Source organism: Oryzias latipes, chromosome 23, assembly GCF_053564925.1.
Source record: "Oryzias latipes strain Hd-rR chromosome 23, Olatipes_Hd-rR_3.1".
NCBI classification, from domain to species: Eukaryota; Metazoa; Chordata; class Actinopteri; order Beloniformes; family Adrianichthyidae; genus Oryzias; species Oryzias latipes.
Genome location: NC_136259.1, coordinates 19306773 through 19334098, shown reverse-complemented (window position 1 = coordinate 19334098; position 27326 = coordinate 19306773). Strand labels below are relative to the sequence as shown.

The window sequence follows — 27326 nt, the reverse complement described above, 5'->3', positions numbered from 1 at the left end:
GACAAGGATAGAAATGTCATGTCTTCTACTTTTTCTTCCCTTTCAAACCTGAAAGAAAAAAGGTTTACGTCTAAGAAAATATTTTTTTGAATAAAGCTTCAACAGATCATTAAGTCTTAGGTTAACATAAATGTTTCCATTTGAACTATTTTTAATTGCTGTTGTCGCTAAGAAATTATTGTAATATAAACTATTATGACAGTTCTGTTGCATGACTTCTTTAAGATTTTTGAACACGGCAAATATGTCGTGTTTGACATATTTGTGAACGTTATGCAGTTCAGTCAGTTGGAAAAAGTTGAATATTATGATTTAAATATTAAATTACTAATTTATACAAATCATTTTCAGGAAACAGTAAAGTTACAGTTTCAGGCAAAGCTGGCATTAAGAAAAATGTTGCTATCTTCAGTTTTTTTTTCTATTTTTAAATCCTTTTTTCATTTTTATTTTTTTATTGCAAAATGAAATCAAAAATTTTGTTATGAGCATTAACAATAATCTGTGTTATAAAAGCTGACTTTTTTCTTGTAACAAACTTTTAACGTGATTTGAATGAAAAATCAATTTAAGAGTTAGAAATTTCTGTTCTTATTTCTATTTTTCCCAACTGTAAACATTTTTACACTTTTCCAACATCTAATCTGCACCAAAAAAGATAACATGTCACAAAAATGACATACAAGTCTACAGACTTTTATTGCTGTCTTGTGACATAAGTGCAAGTTCAGCATAAAAATTATCAGGATTCATAGGAAGTCGAACAGCCAGTATTGGCTAACAGAATGTTTCTAACTTGTGTCTACTTCTAAATGTAGACATATTTAACATTCACAATGTTTTCTGACTAATGAAGTTGAAATAAGGTATTTTTTGATTGTCTTTTAAGTCAAATTTAAACAGAGTGTCTTAACCTTTTTGAAATTTCTTGCTTCGTCATAGGTGATTGACGAGAAATCAGGTCATATGAGAGATTGCGTCTTCACTTAAACTCACAGGGTTTGCTCCTTTAGTGAATAGACTTATTTGTATTTTGAATCTTATGATTTGGATTTGTCCTAACTAACCATTGACAGTCCACGCTGTGCACATGACTTTCACCACGCTAAGCGTAATTGAATGAAGTGGGGCAAACTGAGCGCACAAACGTAGAATTAAGTCGCTCTGCATGTGACTCTTTAATGCTGCAGATTAGATGAAGTTAAGTGCAGAGGGGTCTGCTCTTAGTGTCTGATAGAAGTGCAAATGTTGAAAACCGGGTTTACCACGTGCACTTAGTCGGAGAGAGGTTTCTGTTAGCGTGTGAGAGGTAATTTCTGGCTTTAAGTGGAAATTTTCTAAATCATATCAGGAGGACTTTTTTTTTTAAATCTTAACATCTCACCAAGTGTCACTCACAGAGTTTGTTTGAGGAAAAGTGAGGTATGACTTTTTGCTAAGGGGTCTTCTTTAAAAAGTTACACAACAACACATTTTAAGCACGCCTTGACAAGTTTGTTGAACCCTCCCCCAAAGATTTTATGCCAAAGCACAAAGTGCTCAGTAAAGATTTTTAAATGCACGAAGGAAGGACCTTGGCCATTCTTGCAGACAGGTTGAACGTTGCTTTGGGATATAATCTGCTTTTGAAACCTCGCTGAGAGATTGTGAAACACTTGTTTCTTTTCTGTGTCAAAGCACAAACAAACAAGTTGAGATTGATTTGCAAAATCGGCCTGATGTTCTCCAGTGCAACTCTGCTTTAAAACATTCATTCATTTCCAGAATTCAAAATGAAATGGATCGGTAGCACCAGAAGAAAAATCTCACATACAGATCAAATGTTTACAACCCACCACAGTGACAACGTTGTCTAAAAGGGTGCTGCTCTCTTTCAGAAGCTTACTCCCTCTCATGCTGCTAATTCTAATACTAAAATCCTCTTTGTGAAAATGACGTGGAACCACTGATAGAGAACAGGATTAACCCATAGACTGAGAGGTAGCCAGACATTAGACGGTGCACTCAGCAGGACAGTGCCACTCCATTCAGCATCCATTCAAAGGCTCAGGACTGCACTTTCATAATGCACATAAAAGTGTTGTACAGAAAAAGTCTCCCACAAGATTTCATACATGGCAGACCTCTGCTGCTGGCATCATAACCACAGCGACACCATCACAGTGGGAGAATCTCCTAGGTGACGCCCTCTGCTGACACGCCCAGAGGTGCCTGTTGCCTTTCTATAGGCAGGTGCATCCTGTTGCTTGAGCAGAAGGATTAGTCCCAGGAAGGTTGTTCTGTTTTTTTTTTCCTCTTCCTATCTCTTGAAAAGCAGCTGCAACCGAGTAAACAGTTTTTATACAGACATTCAGATTCAAAACAAAAGTTTTGCAAAGTGTTAAATCTTTGCAAAACTTGGGTTAAAGCTTTCAACTGGATTTGGAATTTTGAGGAGTCTTGTTTTTCCCAAATATAACCTTGGGCTGTGGGATATATTTTTGATTGTGTAAATTCAACAAGGCTGAGGGGCCACCAGCTGCAGAGTCTGACCTTGGGCAGACGATGGAGGGATTTGGCTTTGAGCACTTTGCAGATGGAGCAAGAGAAAGCCAGCGGTTGGACTATCGGAAGTTTGTGGGGGACACTGAGCCATCGTCCTTAAAAGTTTCATCCAGGGAAGCAGAGTTCCACATCCGGCAAACCCCCCACAGCTATGGGCATGAGTCTGCTGCCCAGAGATATAGCGCCACGCGGATTCAGGCGGGTTTTGGTCCAGAGAGGTGAGTTAGCTTAAGAAAAATGAACAAAGGTTTAAACAAAAACTTAGAAAATATGTTCAATTTTTTCATTGTTTTGTCAAAATCTGGTAGAATTCATCTAAGAAAGCAACTCCAGAATAAAACAATTAGCTTATTTATCAGGCTGCCAGCTCATACGCATGAAAATGTGAATGATTTTTAATCACGCAATTAATTCCAAAAAGCTTGAAGTTGTTGAACAACAAAAGGCTTAATTTCATTTAAAATAGGCTTTTATTTTTAACCAGGCACCTCTCCTCCTGCCCATACATCTCTGTGATGCACCATCAAGGCATGAGTGAGCAGCAGAGAGATGAGCAAAGCTGAATCAAGTGCTCAGAATAGCTCCAGTGCAGAAAGGAACCACTGACCCATATCTGCAATGGCCCATATTTAATATCACACAAATGCTAAGTGGAAAAACATATCCCACTGAGTCATCTCAGCAAAATATCCTAACACACTGCACTACAATTGAATTAGATCACAGACAGACTGGGGATTCACTCACATGGCAATGCTGGAATGATCTAAAATCACTGCATGTGCTGTGTAAAGAAATTCTTACTAGATTTTCCATATTTGGCAAATGAAGGGAAGTTGTAAACATGCAAAAGAAGGTTTGCTTTCAGCAGCATAAATAGTAACATTTTGACTTGCAGTAAAACCTTTTACAGTGTTGTGACAAACCAATAATAAACTTAGTCGTAAAATTAGTTATAAGGAAGAAGCAAGAACTTTATTTGGCACTTTCATAATTCCTGTTGTGCCTTAAAAGGAATGTGGATGCGTGTGGAAAAACATACCAGACACAGAATAGAATCACATATCTCCCATGAGCCTTTTGGGAGATCATGTTTTTGTTGACAATTTCCTTCTCACAAAAAAGGCCTTTTTGATCCAAAGATAGAAATGGTTTATATACCTAATAACATGTATATATATATATATATTTTTTTATTTCTTTAGACTTGTATTCCATTTATGCACACATAAGTACATTAGCACTGTGATTTTGATTGATAAGTGAGGCTTGAGGGAAATTCATCTAAGTGTGACAGTTTTGACTTTAGGTGATCAATGGACTTGTTTGTGTTTTAAAATACACATGGGAGCACAGTCAAATCACATGTTTTTCCTCATTAACTGTTAAAAGTCAGGACGAAAAACTAGGTCTTACTAGTTTTCCTTGTTACCAGTTCCTATTTATAATAAAATTACTGATGCTAGGAAAATGCAATTTCAAATTTAAACAGCTTAAAAAGAAATATTAACAAAAGTCTGAATTGTACAAAAAGCAATAACACATTAGCATTCTACCACACTGTATGGTCACGTCTTAGCAAAATTCAAAGTGTTTCCTCACATTGGACTGGAATGCTGGCTTGATCCTTTTTTGTTGCCATCATGTGTGTTGTCCACTATGATGACAATTAGCTGTTTTTTTTACGTTAATACAAACCTACTTTGCCTTAATCCAAATGGTATTTTCCAATATCGATCATAATGTATTAATACCATTTTTAAACTAATTCATAATGGTATAGATCGATTTGATTCACAATTTGCCTCAGACAGATCAATCTGGTTGGATTAATATAAATTGATTAAGTCGATCAATTGATACATAGAAAGTGTGCATTTGAAATCCGCTCAACCACAAGTGTGTTTGCATAACTTTTTGTTTAATTATTTTTGCATCATTTCCTTAAATCTCTGTTTAAATTATTTGATTAATAATCAAATTATACACAAATCTACTAGTGACATTCCTCTGGTGTCTTTCATTTGATTTGCACTCTTATCATGAGAGAAGTATGGCATTTTAGCTGCTACTAGTGGTGTTCTACCATTGACATATACAGTTTTGCTAGTCTTATAAGTACTCAAAAGGCCTCTAAAAACTGGACTTGCAATGCACGCGAAAAGTAAACATTTGTGTTGCACATTAACAAGTCTTGGAGGTTGAAATCCTGGACTGGAGGGAGGAGGGAGCTGACGCTGGCTGCTCCATAACACCACCAGTGAGTGTCTGCAGACAGCGTCTCACTTTCTCATTCACCCCATTGGGAGACCAGCTCTTTCTTTTCAAGGAGCCGCGAACCCAAAGGCGTTTTCATTTAATTTATCTCTCCTCCTCAAGGTAACACTCGGAAAGAGACATTTCTCGAAGCCTCTCCGTATGCTGCACAGCTGGGAAGTTGCTTTGTTTTTTGGTGATCAACGTGGGCACGAGGCGAGCTCTCCTGAGGTTGCTAGCTTACGCTGCTACAAAACAGATGCTAGAGTTTAGACGGACGAAGAAGTTACACCTTTGTTAAAGGGAGCGGGTTTGTCAAACAATTGCTTCATTTAAAAATCAGGCAGTATTCAGAGCCTTAACTTAAATTAACCATTTTGCTAAAGCTAAATCATGCTAGGTTGCTGCCACATGTGGCTGCAGCTAAACTCGCCTTATCATTAATGCTGTTTTGTCTTGTAAATGGGGTAGTCATTGTACATTTGACTTTAGGTGCTCGAACTGTTTCTCAGGGCTTTAAAATAGTCAAAATGATGTGACATATTCTTAAGCTGTTATTCCCACGAGGTCCTGGTTAACAAGCTAGTTAGTTTATCACGGGTGTTGCTATCAGTATCTATCTCTGTCTGTCAGAGTGGGTGACTCTCATTCAGCCTAAAATTTGTTAAACTAGCTAACCTAACTGCATTTTTTAAAGGTCTGTTCGTTGAAAATGTTTTATTAGAGATGAAAAAATATTAACCTTAAACTAATTAAAAACGACTTGGATTTAACCGAAATACCAAACTCTATAGTGTAAACAATTAGACTTAGAGTCGGTGGCTTGCAAGACGTGACGCATCACCGAACTTGCAAAACATTTCCCTTATTGCTTTGCATTTTTACCTTCAGGAATATCATAAATTGCATCCATTATTTTTTTTTCAATGCTTCTTTTCAAATATATAAATTCTAGCATATAAGTGATTAAAGCTACGACATCATGTATCGCACTACTACTACTACAAGAGACTGAAATCCAGCAGCAGGGATGCGTTCATGAACCTATTTTTGGATGATAAAGACAACACTGCTGGATGTCTTTATCTGCAGATGCGCAGCACGAACAGCTAATGCTCGCTAGCTGCAGATAACCTAATCTGGGTCACCAGGCTAGTTAATGTTTACTGCTTGATGCGAAATAGATGACAGTTTAGGTATGTTCGTTGTTAATCGGTTTTATGTCTTTTTCTTCTTCTTCTTCTTTTTTTTTTTTTTTTTGTCGGGACAGGATTTTAGGTTTTTGCTGTTTAAAAATTGTAGACGTCTGCCGCTGGTAGCCACAGCGAAGCAGTTGTGTGTCAGTGGGTCACTCGTGTTAGGGTACTGTTGTCGTTTTTCACTTAAATTCTAACACAAACTCTTATTTGTTGGGCAGAGGAAGAAAAATCACAGCTAATCTCATTGTTTCGCCTCTGTATTTTTTCACACGTAACTACTTCGTCTATTATATTGATTGTTTCATTAATAATTACGATAATGTATATCCTTTGGGAAAGTTCATGTAGAGAGCAGGTTTATGACTGTTATTTATTAAGGAAGTCGCTGCATTATCATAGTACGCATGCGCACTAACTCTGATGTTGAGGTTGTCATGGTTGCTGTGAGAAGGTCACCAGCCCTGCCCCTGCCTGCACAGTGGATGTGTTGATTATGCAGACTGGGTATAGTTTTTCAGATTTGTTTGTTTTCGAGCTGAACCATTGATTGAAGTCACTTCCGTCTTTTGGCAGCATGGCAGATTATCTAATCAGCGGTGGCACAGGCTATGTCCCCGACGATGGACTCTCAGCACAGCAGCTGTTTTCAGTCGGAGACGGCCTCACATACAAGTAAGTTCCCTTGCATCACAAACTTAAAAGCGTTGTCTAAAAAGAAATCTCCTGTTTGTAAAGAAATTATTTCATGGTAAAGGCATCCTGATTTTATTTTTTCTTTTATTTTGAACCCTTACTTATGTGTAATGGTAGGTTAAGTGTACACAGCAGTGCTTTGTAATGGCCAACGCATTTTGAACCAGCAGATCTGACCAACAGTGTGTTGTCTGGGATGGTCATACGGCTGAAGAGCTATGCTCTAAAGGAGATGGGTTGACTTACAAGTGAGTAAAATAATAATAATAATAATAATAATTATAATAATAATAATAATAATAAAAAAAAAGTCATCTTTAAACTTGTTGAAAATCCTCTTTCTCTCCAAATGAGGAATTCAGATGGGGAAGCATATGATTGACCTTCTAAAGCAGCTTCATGTTATTACTAAAATGCCAGTTTGTTATAAAACAAAGTGCATGAACCTCAGAGGTGAATTTAAATTATTGATATTGGTTATGGGGATGAAATTTGCTTCCAGTTAACTGCATGGCATTGCACCTCTCACATATGCTTTGCTCTGATCAAATGTATAGATAAGTACTTATCTATTGCTCTTTTTTTGGCATGCTGGTGGCACAAACCTCATGAAACCACACACACTGTCATTTCAAAGCACCTATTAGTTGATTGCCTAATTGTTTAAAGGTTTAGAAGCATGCATGTCTCATTTCCTCACTTAACATTCATGTAACTCTTTAGTACATTTATAATGTGGCCTAATGTCTGCTTTAATCTATCACAAAACATTCTTGAGATCTCTACTAAAAGATCTTTATTGAAAATCTTTAGTTTTTTGATTCTATGCAGATGCTAACTGAATTGAAAAGGACCCTAATGAAAAGCATCACGCCTGAGGGAATAGCTGCACACGATCATCTAAACAGGAGACTTGGAGATTATTGGAGCATAGAAAAGACTGGGGTTGGTTTAAGGAGGGAAAAAAGACTGCACTTGGCCTTTTATTTGAACTTAAAAAATAAAATAAATCAGGATAACTGTTGGTTAAACTACTAGAGTTGAGTTTTCAGTTATGGAATAGTCACGCAAAACGATAAACAAAGACAGGAAAACAGAACCAGGGTTGTAAGACTCGCAACTTCCTGAACTTGTGACCTTTAAAACCACATCCAGAAAACGTTTATTTCTATCTGCACTCTTAGCGAGGTGTACTGTTTGTCTGCTGACATTTATTGGTACTGTCAAGATTTGTTATCTGAACAATTCAGTTGAAATGTATAGAGTTTATGCTCCTTAGTTGCAGTAAGTTAGCAGCTAACCACTGTGCCACCATGCAGGCTGTGCATAAACTGTAATAATGCACATAAATGCCAATCTACCCCCCCCCCCCCCCCTCTATTTTTAAACTTGGTTCTGGGTGCAGTAGGTATACCCCACCCTCTCAACAGTGCCTTTATTCTGAAAACTGCATGCTTTTTATGGTTGACCAGCAAAACTGTTAAGTCAGGCATGCAGTCTGACAAGTTAATCATGAAAGTTTGCTCGGGTTTAAAATAAAACACATCGGCTTCATTTAGAAAGACTAGGGTGGAGGCCGTCACATTTTTTAAACTTTTCTTTTCTCCATTTTAAAAGGTTTTCCTGAGTGAATTGACATGAATTTCTCCACATGGCCGCTGTAATAGGAGTTTTTAAATGCTTTCACGGGCACAGAAAAGGCACGTCTGTCATTTAGACTCAATTCAGCGTCAGCTTTTATGAAGTTGTATTTTTAAACAGTTTCAAGTTCTGCCCAGCCACTTTTCCCAGCTGCAATTCCTGTAAATTTGCATGAGGACAGGGTGAACATGAGCAGTGTGGTAAAGTCTTCCCTCACGTCTTTCTACTTTGTTTTTTTCCCATTTTACATTGAAGTAATTTGTTCAATTATTGTGGCTTTTATTGCAGTTTTGTGTCCTCCATTTAAACAGAGCTTTGGTCAAGTGGTCTAGAATGTCCCCAATAAAATCCCGGTTAAGTGTAAATGTTTACTATTATGCCGTTTTTAGCAACACTCACAGCACCTCACAACCCCAAGCTAACACTAGTGCAACAAAAATGGGGAGCAATATTGGATCTATGCAGCTGTACTATTTAGAGCCAAATGCCTTCTCAAATGAGGAAAACCAAGATGTACATGAGTTTTGTCTGTTTAAAGTGGATTTATCAGAATGGAGTTAATGCAAACGTTTTCCAACTGCGACAACTTAAATAAAGAAATACCCAGAAATGCAGTTGTAGTCTTAATTATCTTTATATATGTCCTCCATCATCAGAAATAGGCCACAAACACCCAAAACATAGTTTTCATCAGTTTGGATCTTAAGGAATTTGTGTTAATTTTACTTTACTCAAGGATTCTCCATCAAAGTTAAATAAGCAAGATCAGAAAGAGCTGGTTTCAGGTAAATGGTTGTGAGATTCTGGCGGCACATTAGTTGTGAGAAATTATAGTTTATTTTCTCCTTCACAAACACGCCCATGTTTTCTCCTTGAATCCAAACACTTCGCCGTCTAAGCAGTGTCTGCCTGTGTTTTTCGGAGGACATTCTCGTCCGGCTGTTGGTTCCTTCATTTCAGCCGACCAAAGCTTGCAGTTGCACCTTTAGATGTTCCTGGTTTTGGGTGTGTCCAGCCCAAAGACATTTTTTGACCCCTTCTCATTATACAGTTTGAGCACTAAATAAGTTGTGTAACAGCTTTAAAATGTGGATTTAAAAAAATTTAATTTACCCCGTAAATTCCGGACTACAAAGCGCTCTCGATTATTAGCCGCACCCACCCATTTTCACGTGTTTAACTAATTTTAGACATACACAAGCCGCGTCGGGGTACAAGCCGCATGAATTAGGCAACATTGTCATCCTGACGGATCACTTCCTGACTCAGAGTGTAAGTGTGATTTATTAGCACACAGTGGGTGGAGTCATTTTTGCCTCAGGCTCATGTCTTTGAGTTTATCTGCATCTGCCAAACAGTATGCACCTCTATTCTGTTCACAAGTTCCTCAGTTATGGTTTTTATTTATATTATTTTTTTTTAACTTATTGACAATCTAGGTATCACACATAAAATTACAAACAGTAACCATATAATCAACATTACATCCCTCAGTTATGATGAGGAAATTTACATCCCCGATCCCCCATTTCCCATGAGTCTTAGGGGCTAAAGGCGGGGCCAACGCCCGGCTCGCCATTCTGTTGTACGTGTTTAAGAATGAGCAGCAGTGCATGGAGGGGTGAACGGGTAAAGCTCTGCTTCCGCTTGTGTCGCGGCAGCGTTATGGGAGTAACAGGGCTGTTTAAAAAACACGCTAGTAAAATAAAGCAGCGACGACTGAAAAGCGCGCGCCTCAGCGCGATACGCGCGCCTCCTCGCGGCGCGTGGGTCAGAAGTTTCCTTCCACAACAAACACTTGCTCCGCGGACGCCTCGAGTAAGCCCTGGCTGCAGCCTGCAGAATGGCTCGACGCCTCCGCGCTCCCGCGCGCTCCTTGTCTCCCCTTCCTATCTACTCCGACAGCTCTGGCCAGCGCGGCTACAGGGAGGGGCGCTTCGTCCCCATTGCGCCGGTGGACGGAGCAAATCGTGTCTGTGCAGAGCAATCGGACTTAATACTGTACGTTTTGTGTATGAGGGGCGGATGCGTTGTTACGTGTGGGAGCCTTCAGACTGCCATCGGCCCCGCAGCTCACACGACACGCAGTCTCCAGCTCACACGGAGGCTGTGAGCGTTTCAATGCAAATCTCTGCTCAGTCCTTAGAAACCGTTAACACGACCACGTCAATTTGTGTTTCCAGTCGTGTCCCGACAAAATAAAGGCTGATATTATTGCCACATATTTACGTGCAGCCAGCCGAGTCACTATGACTCAGAGGTAAATGCACTCCTGAGCATGCGCTGTTCTCTCCGTCACGCAGCTGACCGGCTTTTCCAAACCCGTTGGTGATTTTTTCACGCTGCTTTTAACGATTGCTTTTAACTTGAAAGCTTCATCATATTGTAGCGGCGATCACGTGCACGTTGGGTCTAATGGCACCAAAGGATTCTGGGATGCGGCTGGACATGCGTGTTTCGTTTTGTTGAACCATGACTGAAGTGTCTAAGACCTGAAGTGAGGTCCATGCTGTTTGGCTGCTTAGAGGTGTGTTGAAAAACAAATGACTTGTGTTTGATGTTAGAGAATTCAAACCATTCACTGTGTCCAAAGATACGTACACGGTGGCCGCCAATAAAATCCAATAATTAGCCGCGTCACTGAATAAGCTGCAGGACTGTAAGCGCAGGAAAAAAGTAGCGGCTTGTAGTCCAGAAATTACGGTAATCTATTTGTGCTAAGTTTGCTTTTCTAGTAGGATTTTGAAATCTAGAAAAAAAAACATATATTGTGATAGACAACACATTTATCGTGAGGATTTATACACACCGATCCTAAAGAGACTATAAAATATCACCAGTTTCCTTTGAAAACACAAGACCAGTGAAGCTCCGCTCTGATCTTTGTGTTTCTGCTGAACCACTCCCACTTGACCATTAGCATTTCTCATTTGTCTACATTTTGCATTCAAATAAAAACCATAATATGACCACGAGAGAGCCAGAGTTTGCCTCAGCTTATAACAGCAAACTGACATTCTCCTCAGGCTCAGCCAGTAGGACTCTCTCTGCTCCAGTTGAGGTTTGTGGATCCCACTAAGCTCCAACAGATGTGTCTTCTTGCTTTCTTTTGGTTTGTAGTGACTCCTCCTTATAAGTGAATCTATTTCAGGCCTGTCTGGTCCTTTTTCTGTTGAGACGAGGGAAACCGCCTCTGTTTTCACAGTTTGCAGTGGCTCTCGCTTCAACAGTCTGGGTTTATTCCTACTTACAATTTTCCTTTTGACAGTTGAGTTTACTTCTGTTCCCCTGAAGTATAAAGAGGCCCTTATTCCCGTCTTCCCATTTGTCCCTGACCTGTTTCACACCCATCTGCAAAGAGCACTAAATACACAGAGACCCTGCCAGAAGAAACAAACACATCTGTCTCTCTGAAGCACTTATCTCCTTCTACCTGGTGTTGTATTTAAACACAGATCTGAAAAGAGCCACGTCTAGCTTCCTAGCAGTCTGTCACTTAGTTTTTGTGCTCAGCTATTGTTCTGCACAGTCATTTTCCAGTAAGGAGGGAAAATAGATTTTAATTTAACTGGTTGTTTCCTTTGGCCAGAGATAAATTAGATTTTTTTTTAAATCCGAAGTTCATTCATGCTTTAAGTTTTTCTCATTCTGTTGTTTTTATGTTAAAAACTTTTTTTCACCCTTTTTTTCCCATTGAAATCTTCTTTAAAAACTTCCAACAAATGTTTAATCACTTTCAACAATTTTTACTAGAAAACCTTCACCTCCTTTCAGCAAAATGTTGTGACACCTTGATGTGATGCGTTTGTGTATGTTTTTCAGTGACTTCCTGATTCTACCTGGCTTCATTGACTTCACCTCAGACGAAGTGGTGAGTAGACAAATATGAGAAGGGTAGTTGAAGTCTGTTGCTGCTACAAGCCAAAGCTATATTTGAGTCCAAACTTGTTTGTTTTTTTAAAAACGACTGTTGATCTTTCTTCTGTTTAGACTACTCCCTCTCACAATGACCAGACAGTCTAAAATGAGCAGACAGTCTATTCATGGCCGAGCATGTTCCTAGATTAGGGTTCTGGCTCTGGAGCCACATGCAACACTTATAAACCTCCATTGTGGCTCTCAGGGTAAAGAAAAATAAAAGGTTACTGTGAAGTTAAAAAAAAAGTAAACTAAGTCAAACTTTATTCAACTCATTCACAAATGGTTTAAGGACAGCACATATCCCAAGTCGGACTAAAACATTTTGCCAGATTTTTGTTGGAAATCAGTAAACTCAACCAAAACTAAAGTGCACCAGATTATAAACCAGATCTTTTTATTTATGGTGTATACTTGTATAGCACTTTTCTACCTACAAGGACAAAGCACTTTATAGTCACAGACCCATTCACCCAGTCACACACACATTCACACACTCTGCACCCAAACACAGGCGCCTGCCTACCACCAGAGGCAAAGTGGGGTCCAGAGTCTTGTACCAACGACACTTCGACTCATGGGCGTGCAAGGCGGGAGTCGAACATGCAATCCTACGATCATGGGTCGACCGCCCTACCGCTACACCATGGCTGCCCCATTTATGAGCAAATTTTAGGATTTTATTTGCGCATTACAGTTAAAAATAAATACAGCAAGGGTCACTTAATTTTTTTATTTTTTTACAAATTTCTGGCTGAGACTCACTACAAACTGTATTTTTTTAATTACTGTTGACATTGCACTATACTACATATGATTCATTGAGATTATTTGACACACGGTGTCTTATTTTGAAAGGAAGTCACATGAACCTCTGGCAGAGGTTGCCAACAATTTCATACTTTGAACAAAGGTTATTTTCTCTATATATTTAGTGTTTTTATGCCAAAAAGTCAATAGTCTATTTATAATTATCAAAATAGTAACAATAACGTAAAAACCTATTGGTGTCTTATTTTTCTAAAAGGGGTAGTAGGATTTTATTTTAATTTTTTTGTTTTTTTTTAGCTCAGTAAAAATAAACCCGAATGGCTCTTTAAGTGTTGGAGGTTGCAGACTCCTCAGTGTCAGTACAGTGATGACCCTTTTATACGTTTGAAGAAATGCTGCTGTCTCTTCTTTGTGCTAACTCGCTGCTGATAAGTGTGGCTCGCCATAACATTCCTAATTTAAACAGACTGTAATTATATGTTTTCACTTAAATGACTGGGTAGAGCCGCTCTGGAATCTATACTTCTCTCTTTTGCACAAAGTGCTCCTGAACACAGCTTTGTTTGTTATGCAGTTGTGGGACATTCTTCATGGGCTGCAGTGTTCTCACCATACTTTCTCCACTCCCAGGCGAATTTGGCACCATAGTGGAGCTTTATTTTCCAAATGGAGATGTGATGTAAAGGCTTCTCATCTTCAGCAGGACTCTCCTGAGAAACATTACCAGCTGCCTTGAGAGTTGATGTTTGTGTCGGAGAAAAAAGGGGATATTTAGGCATCGGTAGAACTAATGTTGTGGTTTCCCATGGGTTAGGAACGTCCTCTTTTTAATCTCAAGCTGCAGAAGAAAACAGACCTTGCTGCTCCTGTGAGAAACTGTGATAAGGAAAAATAAACTAAAGAAGCTATAATAAAAACAAGTGAAGACACGATTATTTTAGTTACTAGGCAGGTAATAGTAGAACACTAAATAACAAATGAAAGCTGAAAAAGTCCAGTTTTCCATGCAAAAATTATTTATATAACTGAGCTCTAACTCAAATCACCTCATTGACCCTAAAGGCGTTTGAATTTCTCTCCGTCTTTAAAAGTAAGTAGCTCTCTGGTGCCCCCTGGTGCCTGATTTGTGTCAGGACAAAATGTGTTTCTTTCCAGGACCTGACATCAGCACTGACCAGGAAGATCACCTTGAAAACCCCCCTCATTTCCTCCCCCATGGACACGGTCACAGAGTCAGCCATGGCAATTGCTATGGCGGTATGAAGTTCTTATTAGTTCTTTTAGTTTTCATAAATGAAATTAATATTTTTAAATGCTTGAACTTGACGTAAAAATGATGTGTTCAATTCATTTCGGCAGCTCATGGGAGGCATTGGCATCATTCATCATAACTGCACGCCGGAATTTCAGGCTAATGAAGTTCGCAAAGTCAAGGTAAACCATGGATATCAGATATCTAAACAATGTCCTGGTGTTTTCTGAAGATTTGCTCTGCTTTGTATGCATCATGATGCATTTTCAGTAGTTGGGTGATTCTCTGAAATTTGTGCACTTTGTGTGCCACAGAAAAGATTTTCCTTTTAAAGTAAACCACTAAATGCTTTTTAAAACAAGAAATGGAAAGATCAGTGTATCTGTGCATCATCCCATATAAACCTATCATGTAAATGATATTACTTGATGACTAATAATACATTCATAGCTTTTTTTTTTTTTTTTGCTAATGTAATCATTTTTTATTTCTACGTTCACCAAAATAAAAGTAATGAGAAAATTACATGGGTTATTTGTAGAATGGCATCATTTCATCACATTACAGCTTTTCAAGCCTCTCCTCTTTATTTATGATCAATTGTCTTGGGAAAAATACTGATTTCTGGTTTTCCTCATGCTATAGGATTCTCCAGATTTCAGCTTTACATGGTTGAACTGTTGTTAGAGGGCTGAAGGTTGGATAATTTAGAATTAAATGAAATATACTGAAATATAACTACGGTAGTATCACACAAGGGTCAGATGATTACCAAGGAACTGGAAACATTTATTTCAATATGTTTTTGAATAACAATTGAGCAGAAGTCAGATTGTTCCATTATTGGGTTGAACTTAAGATCTTTTAAGAATTTAAGACGGTCACCAATTAATTTCTAACAATTTTTATTTTATTTTATGCCTGATGTGGGAAAACCTGTCCTGAGAGGTTCAGCTAGTCCCTTGTCTGATCCAATGTTGTTATGATTTTTTAAGAGCCAGATAAGTCAAAGTGCACCGAATGCAGAGAATGACTCAGTTGTAGAGTTGTTTTTTTTGTGTGGTTGCTCTCACTTTAAAAGATCATGAACACGAGTCCGAATGAAAATGAAGTGAAGAGCTGATCTTCAGCAGTCCTGATGTCATTTCTGAGAGTTCATTGTTGACTTTCTCATTTTGTCTCATTTTTGTCTCTTTGTATAGCACATGGTAATTATTTTGTGTGTTTGTTTTTGTGTTGTTTTAAGTTGTGTGTGCTGTTTCTTTTGCTTTTCTCTTGAGTGTGGAGTTTGGCTTTCTGTTGCTTTTGCTGCTGAGAACAAACGAACAGACAACATGGAGCTGTGCATTAATCCCAGTCATTTTGTCTGTATTCTCCTGGTTTGCAGAGGTTTGAGCAGGGTTTTATCACAGACCCCGTCGTAATGAGCCCACGTCACACAGTCGGGGATGTGTTTGAGGCCAAAGTAAGACACGGTTTCTCTGGCATTCCTGTCACAGAGACTGGAAAAATGGGCGGCAAACTGATGGGCATCGTCACCTCCAGGGATATTGACTTCCTCTCTGAAAAAGAGCATGACAAATATTTGGAGGAGGTGTGTGACTTTTTTCTTTTTTTTTTTGAGGAAATCTGAAGACATTTTGTATAAAGATGCCATATTAAAAGTGCAATGATGTCCTAGGCTATGACTAAGAGGGAGGACTTGGTGGTGGCTCCCGCTGGTGTCACACTAAAGGAAGCCAACGATATCCTGCAGCGCAGCAAAAAAGGTTGAGTTTTTATTCTTACTGCCTTCTTATGCGATTAAAAAATAAATAAATAAAAATCCGCCTTTTGATATTTTCTTTTTCCATTAACCAGGCAAGCTCCCTATAGTGAATGATAACGACGAGCTGGTGGCTATAATCGCCAGGACGGATTTGAAGAAGAACAGGGATTACCCGCTGGCCTCCAAAGACTCCCGGAAACAGCTGCTGTGCGGAGCCGCCATCGGCACCAGAGAGGACGACAAATACAGACTGGACCTGCTGGTGCAAGCTGGAGTGGATGTTGTTGTACTGGTGGGTGTTCTGAGAGCTTAATGTTGGGTTTTGATTTCATTTTTCAACGTGATGAGTGGACAGTAGAGTATCGGACCACTGCAGCAGATATTTTAAAGCTTTTGCACAGATTCTGTTGGGCATTTAGTTAAAAAAAATAGATGTATCAAAAAAAGTACCATCTTAGAAAGCAATAAATTAGACTCTTTGTAGCTTAAAAATTCTTTATTCAATTTGCTAAAACCATTCTCATGCCTCTGCTCCGATTTATCGTTTGGTCTATTGTAAAATGGTTCCCAGTGGCTTTTTTAAAATATGATGATTTCGTTTTCAGCCAAAAAAAAAAAGGAATTTTCTAGAACAAAGTTTCTGCAGAGCAGCAGTAGTTCATTAGAAATTCAGCGTAAAGTTGTAGGTGGGTCCCTTACCTTCCCCGTTGCTGAGAGCTCTCTGTTTAAGTGGAGCAGGTAACTTGTGGCTAACCCAGCATATTTTCTACTTCACAAATAAGCTCTTTTATAAACAAAATAATTTCATCTGCTCCTGATTCACCGCAACTGAAATAGATACTCAGAAATGCAATTTCATTTTCTTTATATAATCAGAAAAATTCCACAAATACATTTTTAAAAACACCAAAAACACAATTTCCATTGGGTGAGTCTGTTTATTATTGAGTCCATTGATATGTTATTTATAAATACAAGGTGGTGGGTGCTGCAAAATACTCGGTTATTTTAATGTTGGTTTTAAAAATTTACAATTCTGTACCATTTTCTAATTTGATTTCATATTTTTTTAGTCTAAATTTTATTTTTGAGCTGGTTTGGTTATAAAAATAAATTCTATAAAAAGTGGTTAAAAATAAGAAATCTGTGCATTTTTTCCCCTCATATATTCCATTTTCAAATTAAACATCACTTTAAAAAATCCATTTTTATGTAATAATTTATATCTTCCATCTTTTGTGCCTATCTTGCATAAAAAAACAGTTTGAACTTTTTTGGCACACTGTTCATGTTAAGGCAGAACAGAGTTTTCAGTAAATTAGCTAAATTACTTCTGTTTTCATGTAACTTCACTATCAATAACTTTGTTTTTTCTGTCTTTTATTAGGACTCTTCACAAGGCAACTCGGTGTATCAAATCAACATGATAAGCTACATAAAACAGAAGTATCCCGAGCTGCAGGTTGTGGGAGGAAATGGTGAGGATGTTGTCATTTTCCTAAAGTTTTTGGATAAAGGAATTATTTGACATGTTGAAACCAGTTTACTGACATTAAATTTCCCCTCCTTCTGCAGTTGTTACAGCAGCCCAGGCCAAGAATCTGATCGATGCTGGCGTGGACGCTTTGAGAGTCGGCATGGGCTGTGGCTCAATCTGCATCACGCAGGAAGGTACAAAACTGCTACGCACGTCATTTCTTTAAAATACAAGGTGTTTTTTTTTTTGATCAGACAAGAAAATTCAATAATTTTAATCTAGTATAACCAAAAATATGTTTATTTCATTGCTGCAGATTTGCTTTATCTGACTACAGTAAAAAAAAAAAAAAAACCCTATTGCTTTGTAACAGTCACTTAGGCCACTCCTTAGTTGTCATGGTGATTTTCTAGGTCCTTCAGTCTCTGTTGCCATGGAGACCAGTCTCATGTTCAGACTGGGTCATGCTCACAAAAACAAAAATAGGAGACAAGTTGCAGCAAATCCCAATGCTTCATGTGCAACCTTTTTTCAAAATAAAGCTCTATTTTGCAGATCATGAATGTGTTTTTGCGTGGCAGTCCTGTCAGGTGTGCTTTCTGTGTTTTTTTTTTTGTTTTTTTTTAAGTGATGGCATGCGGACGACCCCAAGGCACGTCTGTCTATAAAGTGGCAGAGTACGCCAGGCGTTTCGGTGTGCCGGTCATCGCTGATGGTGGCATTCAGACTGTGGGCCATGTGGTGAAGGCTCTGTCTCTGGGAGCATCTACTGGTGAGAAACGGCGACCCTAAACGTTGTAAACTTGTAGACACAGTCTCATTAGTGGAATGCATCAAAACCCTTTAAAGATGTGTAATAAAAGCTCTTGGTTCTATTTTGTCCACCCCTCACTGCAGTTATGATGGGCTCGTTGCTAGCAGCAACCACAGAGGCTCCTGGAGAGTACTTCTTTTCGGATGGTGTGCGGCTGAAAAAATATCGGGGAATGGGCTCCTTGGACGCTATGGAGAAGAACACAAGCAGCCAGAAACGATACTTTAGGTACGAGAGAAGTCAGAATACACCCATGTCGGTACAGAGAAAAATGACTGTTAAGTAGGTGATGTTTTTTTCCACAGCGAGGGCGACAAGGTGAAGGTAGCTCAGGGCGTTTCGGGCTCAGTGCAGGACAAAGGCTCCATCCACAAGTTTGTACCTTACCTCATAGCAGGCATTCAACACGGCTGTCAGGACATCGGAGCTAAGAGCCTCTGCGTCCTGCGGTGAGATACAGAACTCATTTTCGCTCAATCACATGTATTAAATAGGTGTCTAACAATGTTTTTGTCTTTTCAGTTCCATGATGTATTCTGGAGAGCTGAAGTTTGAGAAGCGGACCATGTCTGCACAGGTGGAGGGAGGCATTCATGGACTCCATTCGTAAGTGGGAGAAAAGTTATTCATTCATTTATTTTTGAGGCGACAAACTTCAGAGATTTATTGTGACTCATCAAGTAAATTGGATAAAGTCAGTGATTTGCTAGTTAAAAAAAAACTACAGATCTGTTGTAAAAAAAACACATTCAATAAAAAAAAAAAAATCTCTCAAACTTATTAAAAAACAAAATTATAAGATGGTGATTATACATTATAGGCTTAATTAATTAAATTACTTTTTTCCAGTTTGAGGGATGTCAGAATCTTTTGTCAGAAAAGATGATAAGATAAAAATAAGATAAAATAAATGACTTAACAACTTTTGTGTTGTGAATATGATTTGCCCTGTTTGGTTTGGACTAACAAACTAAAAACATTTAGAACACCTTAAACAATAACACATGAAAAGAAACCTCTAAAAAAATCCACTTTGCATTATAAATTCCAAAGTTTCTATTGTAAATTTAAAAGATTTAATCATATTTTGTATCATTACTGCACGTTTTCCAAATTTCTCCATTTCAATTGTTGGAAAAACCCAAAACGGCTCAGATGACGATTCTAGTTGAATCTCCTGCTGTTTGTTTTTGCTCCTCATCCTACAACCCAGCGGAAGGATTGTGACGTCATCACGAGCAGCTAGCTGCTTTTTCTCTTTTTAATCCAAATGCTAATTGTTGGTTTTGTTCTTTCCCTTTACAGTTATGAGAAGCGCCTTTACTAAAGGGCTGGAGTGCACTTCATAACCAAATTTTAACGGTGACCAAATGTTAAACCGCCACTTCTGCCAAAACACCATCACCAGGTTCACACACTGGGTTCTCCCGTGTCATACCCAATCCCTCTCTGTGTTCCCAGACAGTTGATTTGGACAGGAGAGAGGAGCATTGTAGCAAAGTGAGAACCTTCAAACTTTTCCGAACCCCAAACCTCGGACGATACACTTTAAGGAACTGGCACAGCAGAGATTTTTGGAATAACATTTACACCCATCTAACGACTGTCCAACCCCATTTCAGTGTCATACATGAACAGAACGAATAATGTGAATCAATGGATGTGAGAGAACAAAGTGAAGGTACTTTTTTCTGTCCAGAACAGCCATGGTCCAGGTTGGCAATATCTTTTCTTTCTTTTTTTCTTATTTAGTCTGTCCTCTTCTTCACACACTTCGTGAACTCTTAAGATGCTAGTTAGTGTTTGTTTTTCTCCCTGCATTTCTACGTTGTTACAGGTAAAAGATGTTTATGCCGCATCACATCATGTTTATTACTCAGCAAGTCTTGTTTTTATAGATGTGTGTTAGCGTCGTTTGGTAGCTTACCTGCAATCAGTCCTGCTTTCCTGACAACTGTTAACACTCAAATTAGCCCTGAAACGTTCTGAGCCAAACCCCCCCCCCCCCCCCCCCCCCCGCCCCTCTCTGAGTGTTCATGTGGGACCAAAAGCTAGAGATCAGGTACATTTCTAAGAATAATCACAAACGACAATTTAAAATTAACTTGAATACTTTCCAAAAAAAAAAGAAATCTTTATTTCACACTTCCTGCGGGCTTTGAACTTAAAATGAAGTGGTTTTGATATGTGTTTGCTTTTTCACTCAGCCTAAGGAGGCTCTATTTATATTCTGCTTTACCTGCATACATACTGACTGCCAAGTGTATTTACACCTGTTCTGGTTTTCTAACTTAAAACTTTTGCAACTTGTTTGTTTTTGCATCGATGTTATGGCATAAGTTCTCTGTAATAAGTTACATGTTTGTTTTTCACCAGAGATATGCCTTGAAAGCAGAGATGGTTAAACACTGCACTCTCAGTTGAAATGTGTGGATCCACAGACGTTTCCTTATCTTGCGCCCCCGTTGGTCGTGCAGCTTTTTTGTAGAAGTAGGTTTTTCTAACGTTTTCATACAGGACGTCCCGACTGCGGATACTGTCTTTATTTTAGAAGCAAGTTCCTTCTCTTGTGTACAAGAGGAAGACACAACACGGGGTTTTTGCTTGAAGATGGACCTCACAACTGAACTCCGGTCAAATGGAAATGGGGGGGGGGTATAGAAAATATACACCGCTTTTCAGTTTAAGGAGACTTCCTACTTAGAGGTCAGGTTTTTCAGATGTCTTATTGTCAAGCTGTAGGTCATTGTAGTCCATCTGAAAAGCACAACAATCATAATACCAGAGAGATGTGATTTTTGTGTTGCTCTTATATGATTTTCCACCTTTTTAAATGTTGCCATCGTGTTGTGGCAGCTTCCACAGTCGCAGCTGGCAGTTCCGTTTCTAAATGAATGGTGAAACACTCAGTATTTAGTAAATCCATTAGAGGATTGTGAGGAAAATCAGAACATGTTTACAGTAAAACAGGAAGAGACGACTTGCTTTTGCTGTTTAATATGTCAAAAGAATAAATTAATATTACAGTGTGTGGACTACTGTCTTTGTTCTTGTCTTCTAAATAATTAAAAAACTCAGATATTATAAAAGTCTTTATTTAAACAATGTATTCATATGAAACATAAATAAATTAGAATTCCAGTCCTAACAAATGGCCTTTATGAAGTCGTGCTTTTACCAGTAGAGGTCGCTGTTTGCAGAACTTTAAAGCACTTCATGTTGGGAGGTTTCCGCTGATTCAACCAAAAGGGTGCAATGATTCATTTTGAAATGTATAACCTCAGTAGTATTTAATTACTTAACTCGATCACAGTACGATCTACATGAATGTTGCAAAGCAATAACACTAACACAAACTCATTCTCGTCATCACACACAAAATGTACAAATGACCTCGTGGCTTTTGACGGTCTTGGCACTTGAATCCTTGGTAATATCAACTATCCAAGCAAATATCTCAGCAAACCTCACATAAATGTTTTGGCCGCCACAAGTCTTTCATGATGTTTGTAAAGCTGACATGCAATACTGTAAAAATCCAGTTAATTGGGTACACAGAGGAGACGCTCAGGAACCTCCAAACGATCTTTCATCAGCCTCCATTATAAATCAATAGTCTCGCTGCAGATGCTTGAAGCATCGATCTGTCTGCAAACACTGATGAATTCTTCCTGCACGGATTGATCCGCTGCCGTTGACGGGTTTAGGCTTTCTTGTGAGGCCGACCCCAGAGTTTGGTACTGTCTTTGTGGGTCGGAGGAGGTCGGGAGGTTTGCGCCCTCCTTCTCGAGAATTAGCTGTCTGTGTCGCCCTGGGCTTGGACAGAGGACCAGAGAGGAGCCTCCAAGAGAGGCTCGGTAGAGCGAACACGAGGAGGAGCTGCCTCTCCAACGTTCAGGGGATGAAGAGTAGGAGGATGAGCACTTGGAGGGACCGTCACCTTGTGGCTGTGAGGCCATCTCCAAGCAGGAAGAGGTTCGATAGAGACCAGGGTCAGCTGAAGGAGGGTCTTTGCTTGGAAGAGTCCAGTGGTTGTTTACAGATACGTCGCTGCAGCGAAAAGGCCTTGCAGGGCTGAAAAGGCTCATTGGAAATAAGGCCTCACTGAAGAGGGCTTCATCTATGCTGCGGCGCAGGTTTATGGGTGAGGGTGGCCGCAAGTCGGTGGTAGAGTCGCTGGTAAAAGAAGATCCACCTGAAAGCTCCCTGCCGCCCACATCCTCAGGTTTCTCCGAGCTCCGCAAATTCATACTCATCTCCAGGTCTCGGTATGCCAAGGCCCGGTTACTGTGGTAGAGGAGGTCCAGGCAATTTAGGCTGCTTCCGAGCCTTTCGTCCATCAGAGTGTACAGAGGAAGGCTTTCCGTCTCTGTAAGCCCCACGGTGTCAACGATGGCTAGCTTCTCATGTTGGGTCAAAGTCCACTGGTAACTCCCTGGAAGAATGGGAGACTTTGATGCTAGGAGTTCAGTCCAGCAGCTACCAGCCCCCGGAAGCTGGTCGGAACAATAGATGGGTTGCGCAACCACAAAGGCTATAGTGAGGCATACCCCTAGCTCACAAACTCTGCAGCTGAACTGAAAAGCCCACCAAGGCCAAGGGTGGAAGACCTCCTTCCCACCAGCAACACCCATTGCGTTGAGCATTGCGTATAGCTGAAGGCCTGCACATGCTAAAGAAAACAACGCTGAAAGACAAACTATGACAGCTGCACGGTTCCATTCCCGACTGTCGGCGAAGGGACAGCGGTTGTAGCGCTCGGCAGGAGTTGGAGATGTGTTGTTCAGGTGGTAGATGTGCTTCGAGTCTGCCCTGACGTAGATGTAGAAAACAAAGTAGGCAGCAGATAGAAAGGTTGCCAACGCCACAAAAGCTCCACGGGAGATGAGTGACAGAAAGAGGCACAAGTGAGGCTTCTGCTGGTAGAAATTCAGCAATGTGGCTGGACCAAAAGCAGCAGCAAAGTGCAACACGACCAGACAGGCCAGAAAACAGGGTCTCTGGAAGGCTGAATAGGAGAGCTGCATTCTGGAACGCATTGAGAGGAGGAGAAAAACCAGCCCAAAAGCTGCAGTGAGACATGGAAAAGGCGCTTCGTAGAGCATCAGCGAGGCCTCGGTGGAGCTAATGCGGTCCTGGTAGCCGTATGCATCGTACAAAAGCGAGAATGACCGGATGCAGCCTGCAGCTAGGAGGAACAGGCTAACCAGGGTAAAGTAGCCGCAGCCAGATGGACACCGCAGGGGTAAGCAGAGCAAATTGAGTGCAGAAGCAAGGGTCAACAATGCAAAGACGCACCCAGTACCATAGACATGGGCCTCCCAGGCCAGACCCCAGGCTGCCATGGCACTGTTCCAGTCCGTATACAGTGGCACCAACATGGGTGGAGCAGGCATAAGAAGAGGATTGTTTGACTGGTTTATAGCAGAGGTGTTCTGTGTGGGCTTCATGTCCAAAGAGGCGGAAATATTCCCGGTTGAAGAACTGTTGCAGATTCCAGAGAACTCTTTGTTGCAGTCTGGAAGTAAGGTGAAGTCTGTTTTAGCGGAGGCAGACATCCATTCTTCGGTGTACAGAAGCGTAGAAGGAGTTTCCAAAGGATTCCCTGCAAAGGAGGAACACATTCGTTCAAACTGGTGTTAGTCATTTGGTGGAATAAACAAAATGACTATCAAACTGTCAGTAATGAAACAGAAAATGACATTTCTGAGTGGACACATACAAATCAAATCCTAAAAACAGAATAGCACTTGGGAAAAAAAAATATATATATATATATGTGTATATATGTATATATATGTGTATATATGTATATATATGTATATATATATATGTATACCCCACAGGAAAACATAATTCTTTGCATTTCTTTTTATTTAAGTGTAATTATATTTTATGTCATTTTCTCTTTTATAACATAATGTGAATTCATCAGTTGAAATACATTTTCAAAACCTTGTGGCAAAAGTGGAACCCAGCAAAACGGGCGTGCACATGTGTGTGGGTGTAGCAGCCCACTCACAACCACAGAGCCAATTTTCCCTACAGTATATACTGGTAAATCATCTGGAGTTTTAATGCAATTTACCCATAAATGGGTATGTTATAAATATATATATATCACTCAAACAAACCGCTTCACACAGCTTTATGATCTACAGCGGAGCAAAGAAAAGAAAAAAAACGACCCAATTTTTACCCTCCTTATTTTTTTCTGATCTTTACAGTCTGCTATTTTTTTTTTTTTAAGATTTCCATCGCAGAGAGACTTCTTTCAAAAGAAAAGGCATTCTTCTACTACTGTAACAGCATTGTTATCTTTACATAGATAAGCTCTGTTCATTTCAGAAAAGCCAAGCAAGACAATAACTCTTCTACAAAGAGCCTCCTGCTATAAAAGACCACAGGGACGGGTGGCTACAGCACGGTCAGGATGGATTGCCCATGCAGTTAATCACAGAGCGGATAGCTTTTATGAAGTGTAACATAAAAGCATTTTGCAGTAACACACATGTTGCATACATATTTTTTTGCCTATTAAAGTGCGAGCAAGCATGGCGGGGACTTGGTTCAACTGTAAGAACTGGTTAAACTGAATGTTCACCTGGAGAATACGGTACATTAAAGCTTGTTGGTGATATTTTATGACCTCGAACACCAGAAAAGAGAAGAATCTTTGCATATGCAATCCCTAAATCTATGTTTTTGCATTTTACTTTTGCGTCCTGTATGGTGGGTTTGTGTGTTGTTGTTTTTTTGAGTGTTTCCCACCCTATACTGCTTATAAATTCAACTTTGGTTGATGATTTCCCCTTTAGACATGCCTTTAAAAAGTGGAAACTCCCTTAGGTGGATTTATTTTCAAACCAGCACAGACAGCCCTGCTCTCTTTAACTGCCCTGATACCTTTGAGTGTCCTAACACAAAGGGAAACCTTTCTTTCACATTCCTTTTTTTCTGACTTTCAATTTTATTTATTCTGAGAAAAATGAAAATGTCTTTATGCAACATGAACTTTTTGCCTGTGCTGAAATTCAGATGGATTGGGAGAAGAGGGTTTTTCATCAGCGCCTTCCTGCTGTTTGTCTTTATCATTTCTTTGTTTACTGATCTCCGAGTTGAGTCGGTGTCAGAGCTTGTCATAAAAATGCCAAGCTTAAGGACGGGCTGTCACATTCAGCTGACAGAGCTTCTCTGAGTGCGATGCTGCAGTTTACTTTCACTCCGAGCTTCATCTTTTCCTGAGCAAAGAAAGAATGACACCGCTTCCTCACTGTTTTTCTATTTTTTATTTTAACTTGTGTATTTCTGAATCTTTCAAAAAATAACGTAGAAGTGACAGAACTAGTCATCATTGAGAGCATTGATGTGCCTCACTCAGTGCCCCTTTTGTGTTTTATTCCCATCTTTTTTTTTTTTTTTTTTTAAATCAAAGACCCCTTCTCAAACATTAATCTGAATATATAAACATGCTAACAAAGAAAAATTTTCAAATCGGATAAGTAATGAATATAGTAAAGGTGGCTGGCTTATGATGCAAAAACCAGCAGAATCTGCTTTGTTATAATTATCCTTGATTTTATTTACAACCATTTTGGCCAATGTTTCAATCATTTTGTTTTGAATGCAGTTAGAGGTGTATTTTACATTTTGTGGTATGTGTTTGTTTATTTAGTTAAAATTGGGTCCTTTGTCACTGTGTAATCAATCATTTTAAGTCCTGCAGAGAAATCATCATCATTTTCGCTTTCCACAAAGTTCATTTACCGCAAGGAACTGAACTACTTCTCCAATTGACTTCTTCAGGTCTTCTATTTTTCAATACTCAAGCTGAAAAACCTAAATTATATATTAAAACAATTGGAGACGTAGTTTATAGTGTCTGTACTGTTAACTGACTTCTTAGTTTCTTCTATGATCAGACATGGTTGTGTTTTTTCACATACCTAGGTATGCGAAGCAGCTACTTCAAATGAGAGCCAGAGAAAGCAGAGAGCGCTCTGTTTTTCTTTAAAATGTTAAAATTTGGACCATTTGGGGGGGCAGTCCTGGCATTGCCCCTCCTTGTCCATTCCTAGATCCTGCCCCGCTTCAGCAGCAATCTCATCCCATCATAACAGACAGTATAGCTTTGTGGGGAACGTGACTCGAGAGTAAAGCAAACACAGACTGGATGCGAGGGATCCAGATAAAGTAGTTGGGATTCAGCGCACTGTTATGTCAATGACTCCTACGCCCGTTTGTCTGCTCTCCGGGCCGACGGCTTGCCTGTCCGTGGTGTCGGGCTGAGTGGAAAACTTGATGGGTTTTGAATTAGTGCCATGTTTTCTTGGCCTCGGCCGTGTCAGTTGGTGTCAGCGGTTTTAGCTGCAGTGAGAGGATGGATGAGAGCTGCCCGATCGGACATACACATTCCTGTGAGAACAAGTTTCTTGTGTTTTAGACAGTTGACACATCTGAAGAGGTCTCTTCTTTCTCTTTCGGCTTTTCCCATCAGGGGTCGCCACAGCGAATCATCCTTTTCCACCTCACTCTATCATGGACATCTTCTACCCTAACATTAGCCAACTTCATGTCCTCTGTTAAGACATCCATGTATCTCCTCTTTGGCCGTCCTCTTGCCCTCCTGCCAGGCAGCTCCATCTCCAACATCCTTCTACCAATATATCCACTATCCCTCCTCTGAACATGTCCAAACCATCTCAGTCTGGCTTCTCTGACTTTGTCGCTAACACAGGCAACATGAGCCGTCCCTCTGATGTACTCGTTCCTTATCCTGTCTAACCTGGTCACTCCTAAGGAGAACCTCAACATCTTCATCTCCGCTACCTCCATCTCAGCCTCTTGTCTCTGTCTCACTGCTACCGTCTCTAACCCATAGAGCAGAGCTGGTCTCACCACTGTCTTGTACACCTTTCCTTTGAGTCTTGCTGACACTCTTCTGTCACACAACACTCCTGACACTTTCCTCCACCCGCTCCAACCTGCCTGCA

General features: G+C 39.8%; 2 protein-coding genes across 17 annotated transcripts in view; one reads left to right on the top strand and one right to left on the bottom strand.

Annotated features, from left to right (window-relative positions):
• Window positions 1-2248: 2248 nt before the first annotated feature.
• impdh1b (IMP (inosine 5'-monophosphate) dehydrogenase 1b) lies at window positions 2249-21362 on the top strand. Of its 16 annotated transcripts, none has more exons than XM_078941548.1 (16): window positions 2497-2762; window positions 6573-6671; window positions 6863-6940; window positions 12156-12204; window positions 14178-14279; window positions 14382-14456; window positions 15662-15868; window positions 15956-16043; window positions 16135-16334; window positions 17430-17520; window positions 17618-17713; window positions 18148-18291; window positions 18417-18561; window positions 18639-18782; window positions 18856-18939; window positions 19639-21362. In XM_078941548.1, exons 1-16 carry the CDS (start codon window positions 2545-2547, stop codon window positions 19658-19660), a joined length of 1842 nt encoding a protein of 613 aa, XP_078797674.1. In that variant the 5' UTR covers window positions 2497-2544; the 3' UTR covers window positions 19661-21362. The 16 variants fall into 16 exon arrangements, with proteins under 16 accessions (XP_023807934.1, XP_078797674.1, XP_023807932.1 ...); XM_023952164.2 differs by having other exon boundaries at window positions 6860-6940; XM_078941554.1 differs by lacking the exon at window positions 2497-2762 and adding an exon at window positions 4692-4804.
• prrt4b (proline rich transmembrane protein 4b) overlaps window positions 21315-27326 on the bottom strand; it is a 24829-nt gene continuing 18817 nt past the window's right edge. The window contains exon 4 of the mRNA XM_004083172.5: window positions 21315-23938. Within this exon, the coding sequence (XP_004083220.2) occupies window positions 21936-23938 (2003 nt within the window). The 3' untranslated portion in view covers window positions 21315-21935. The remainder of the gene's footprint in view (window positions 23939-27326) is intronic.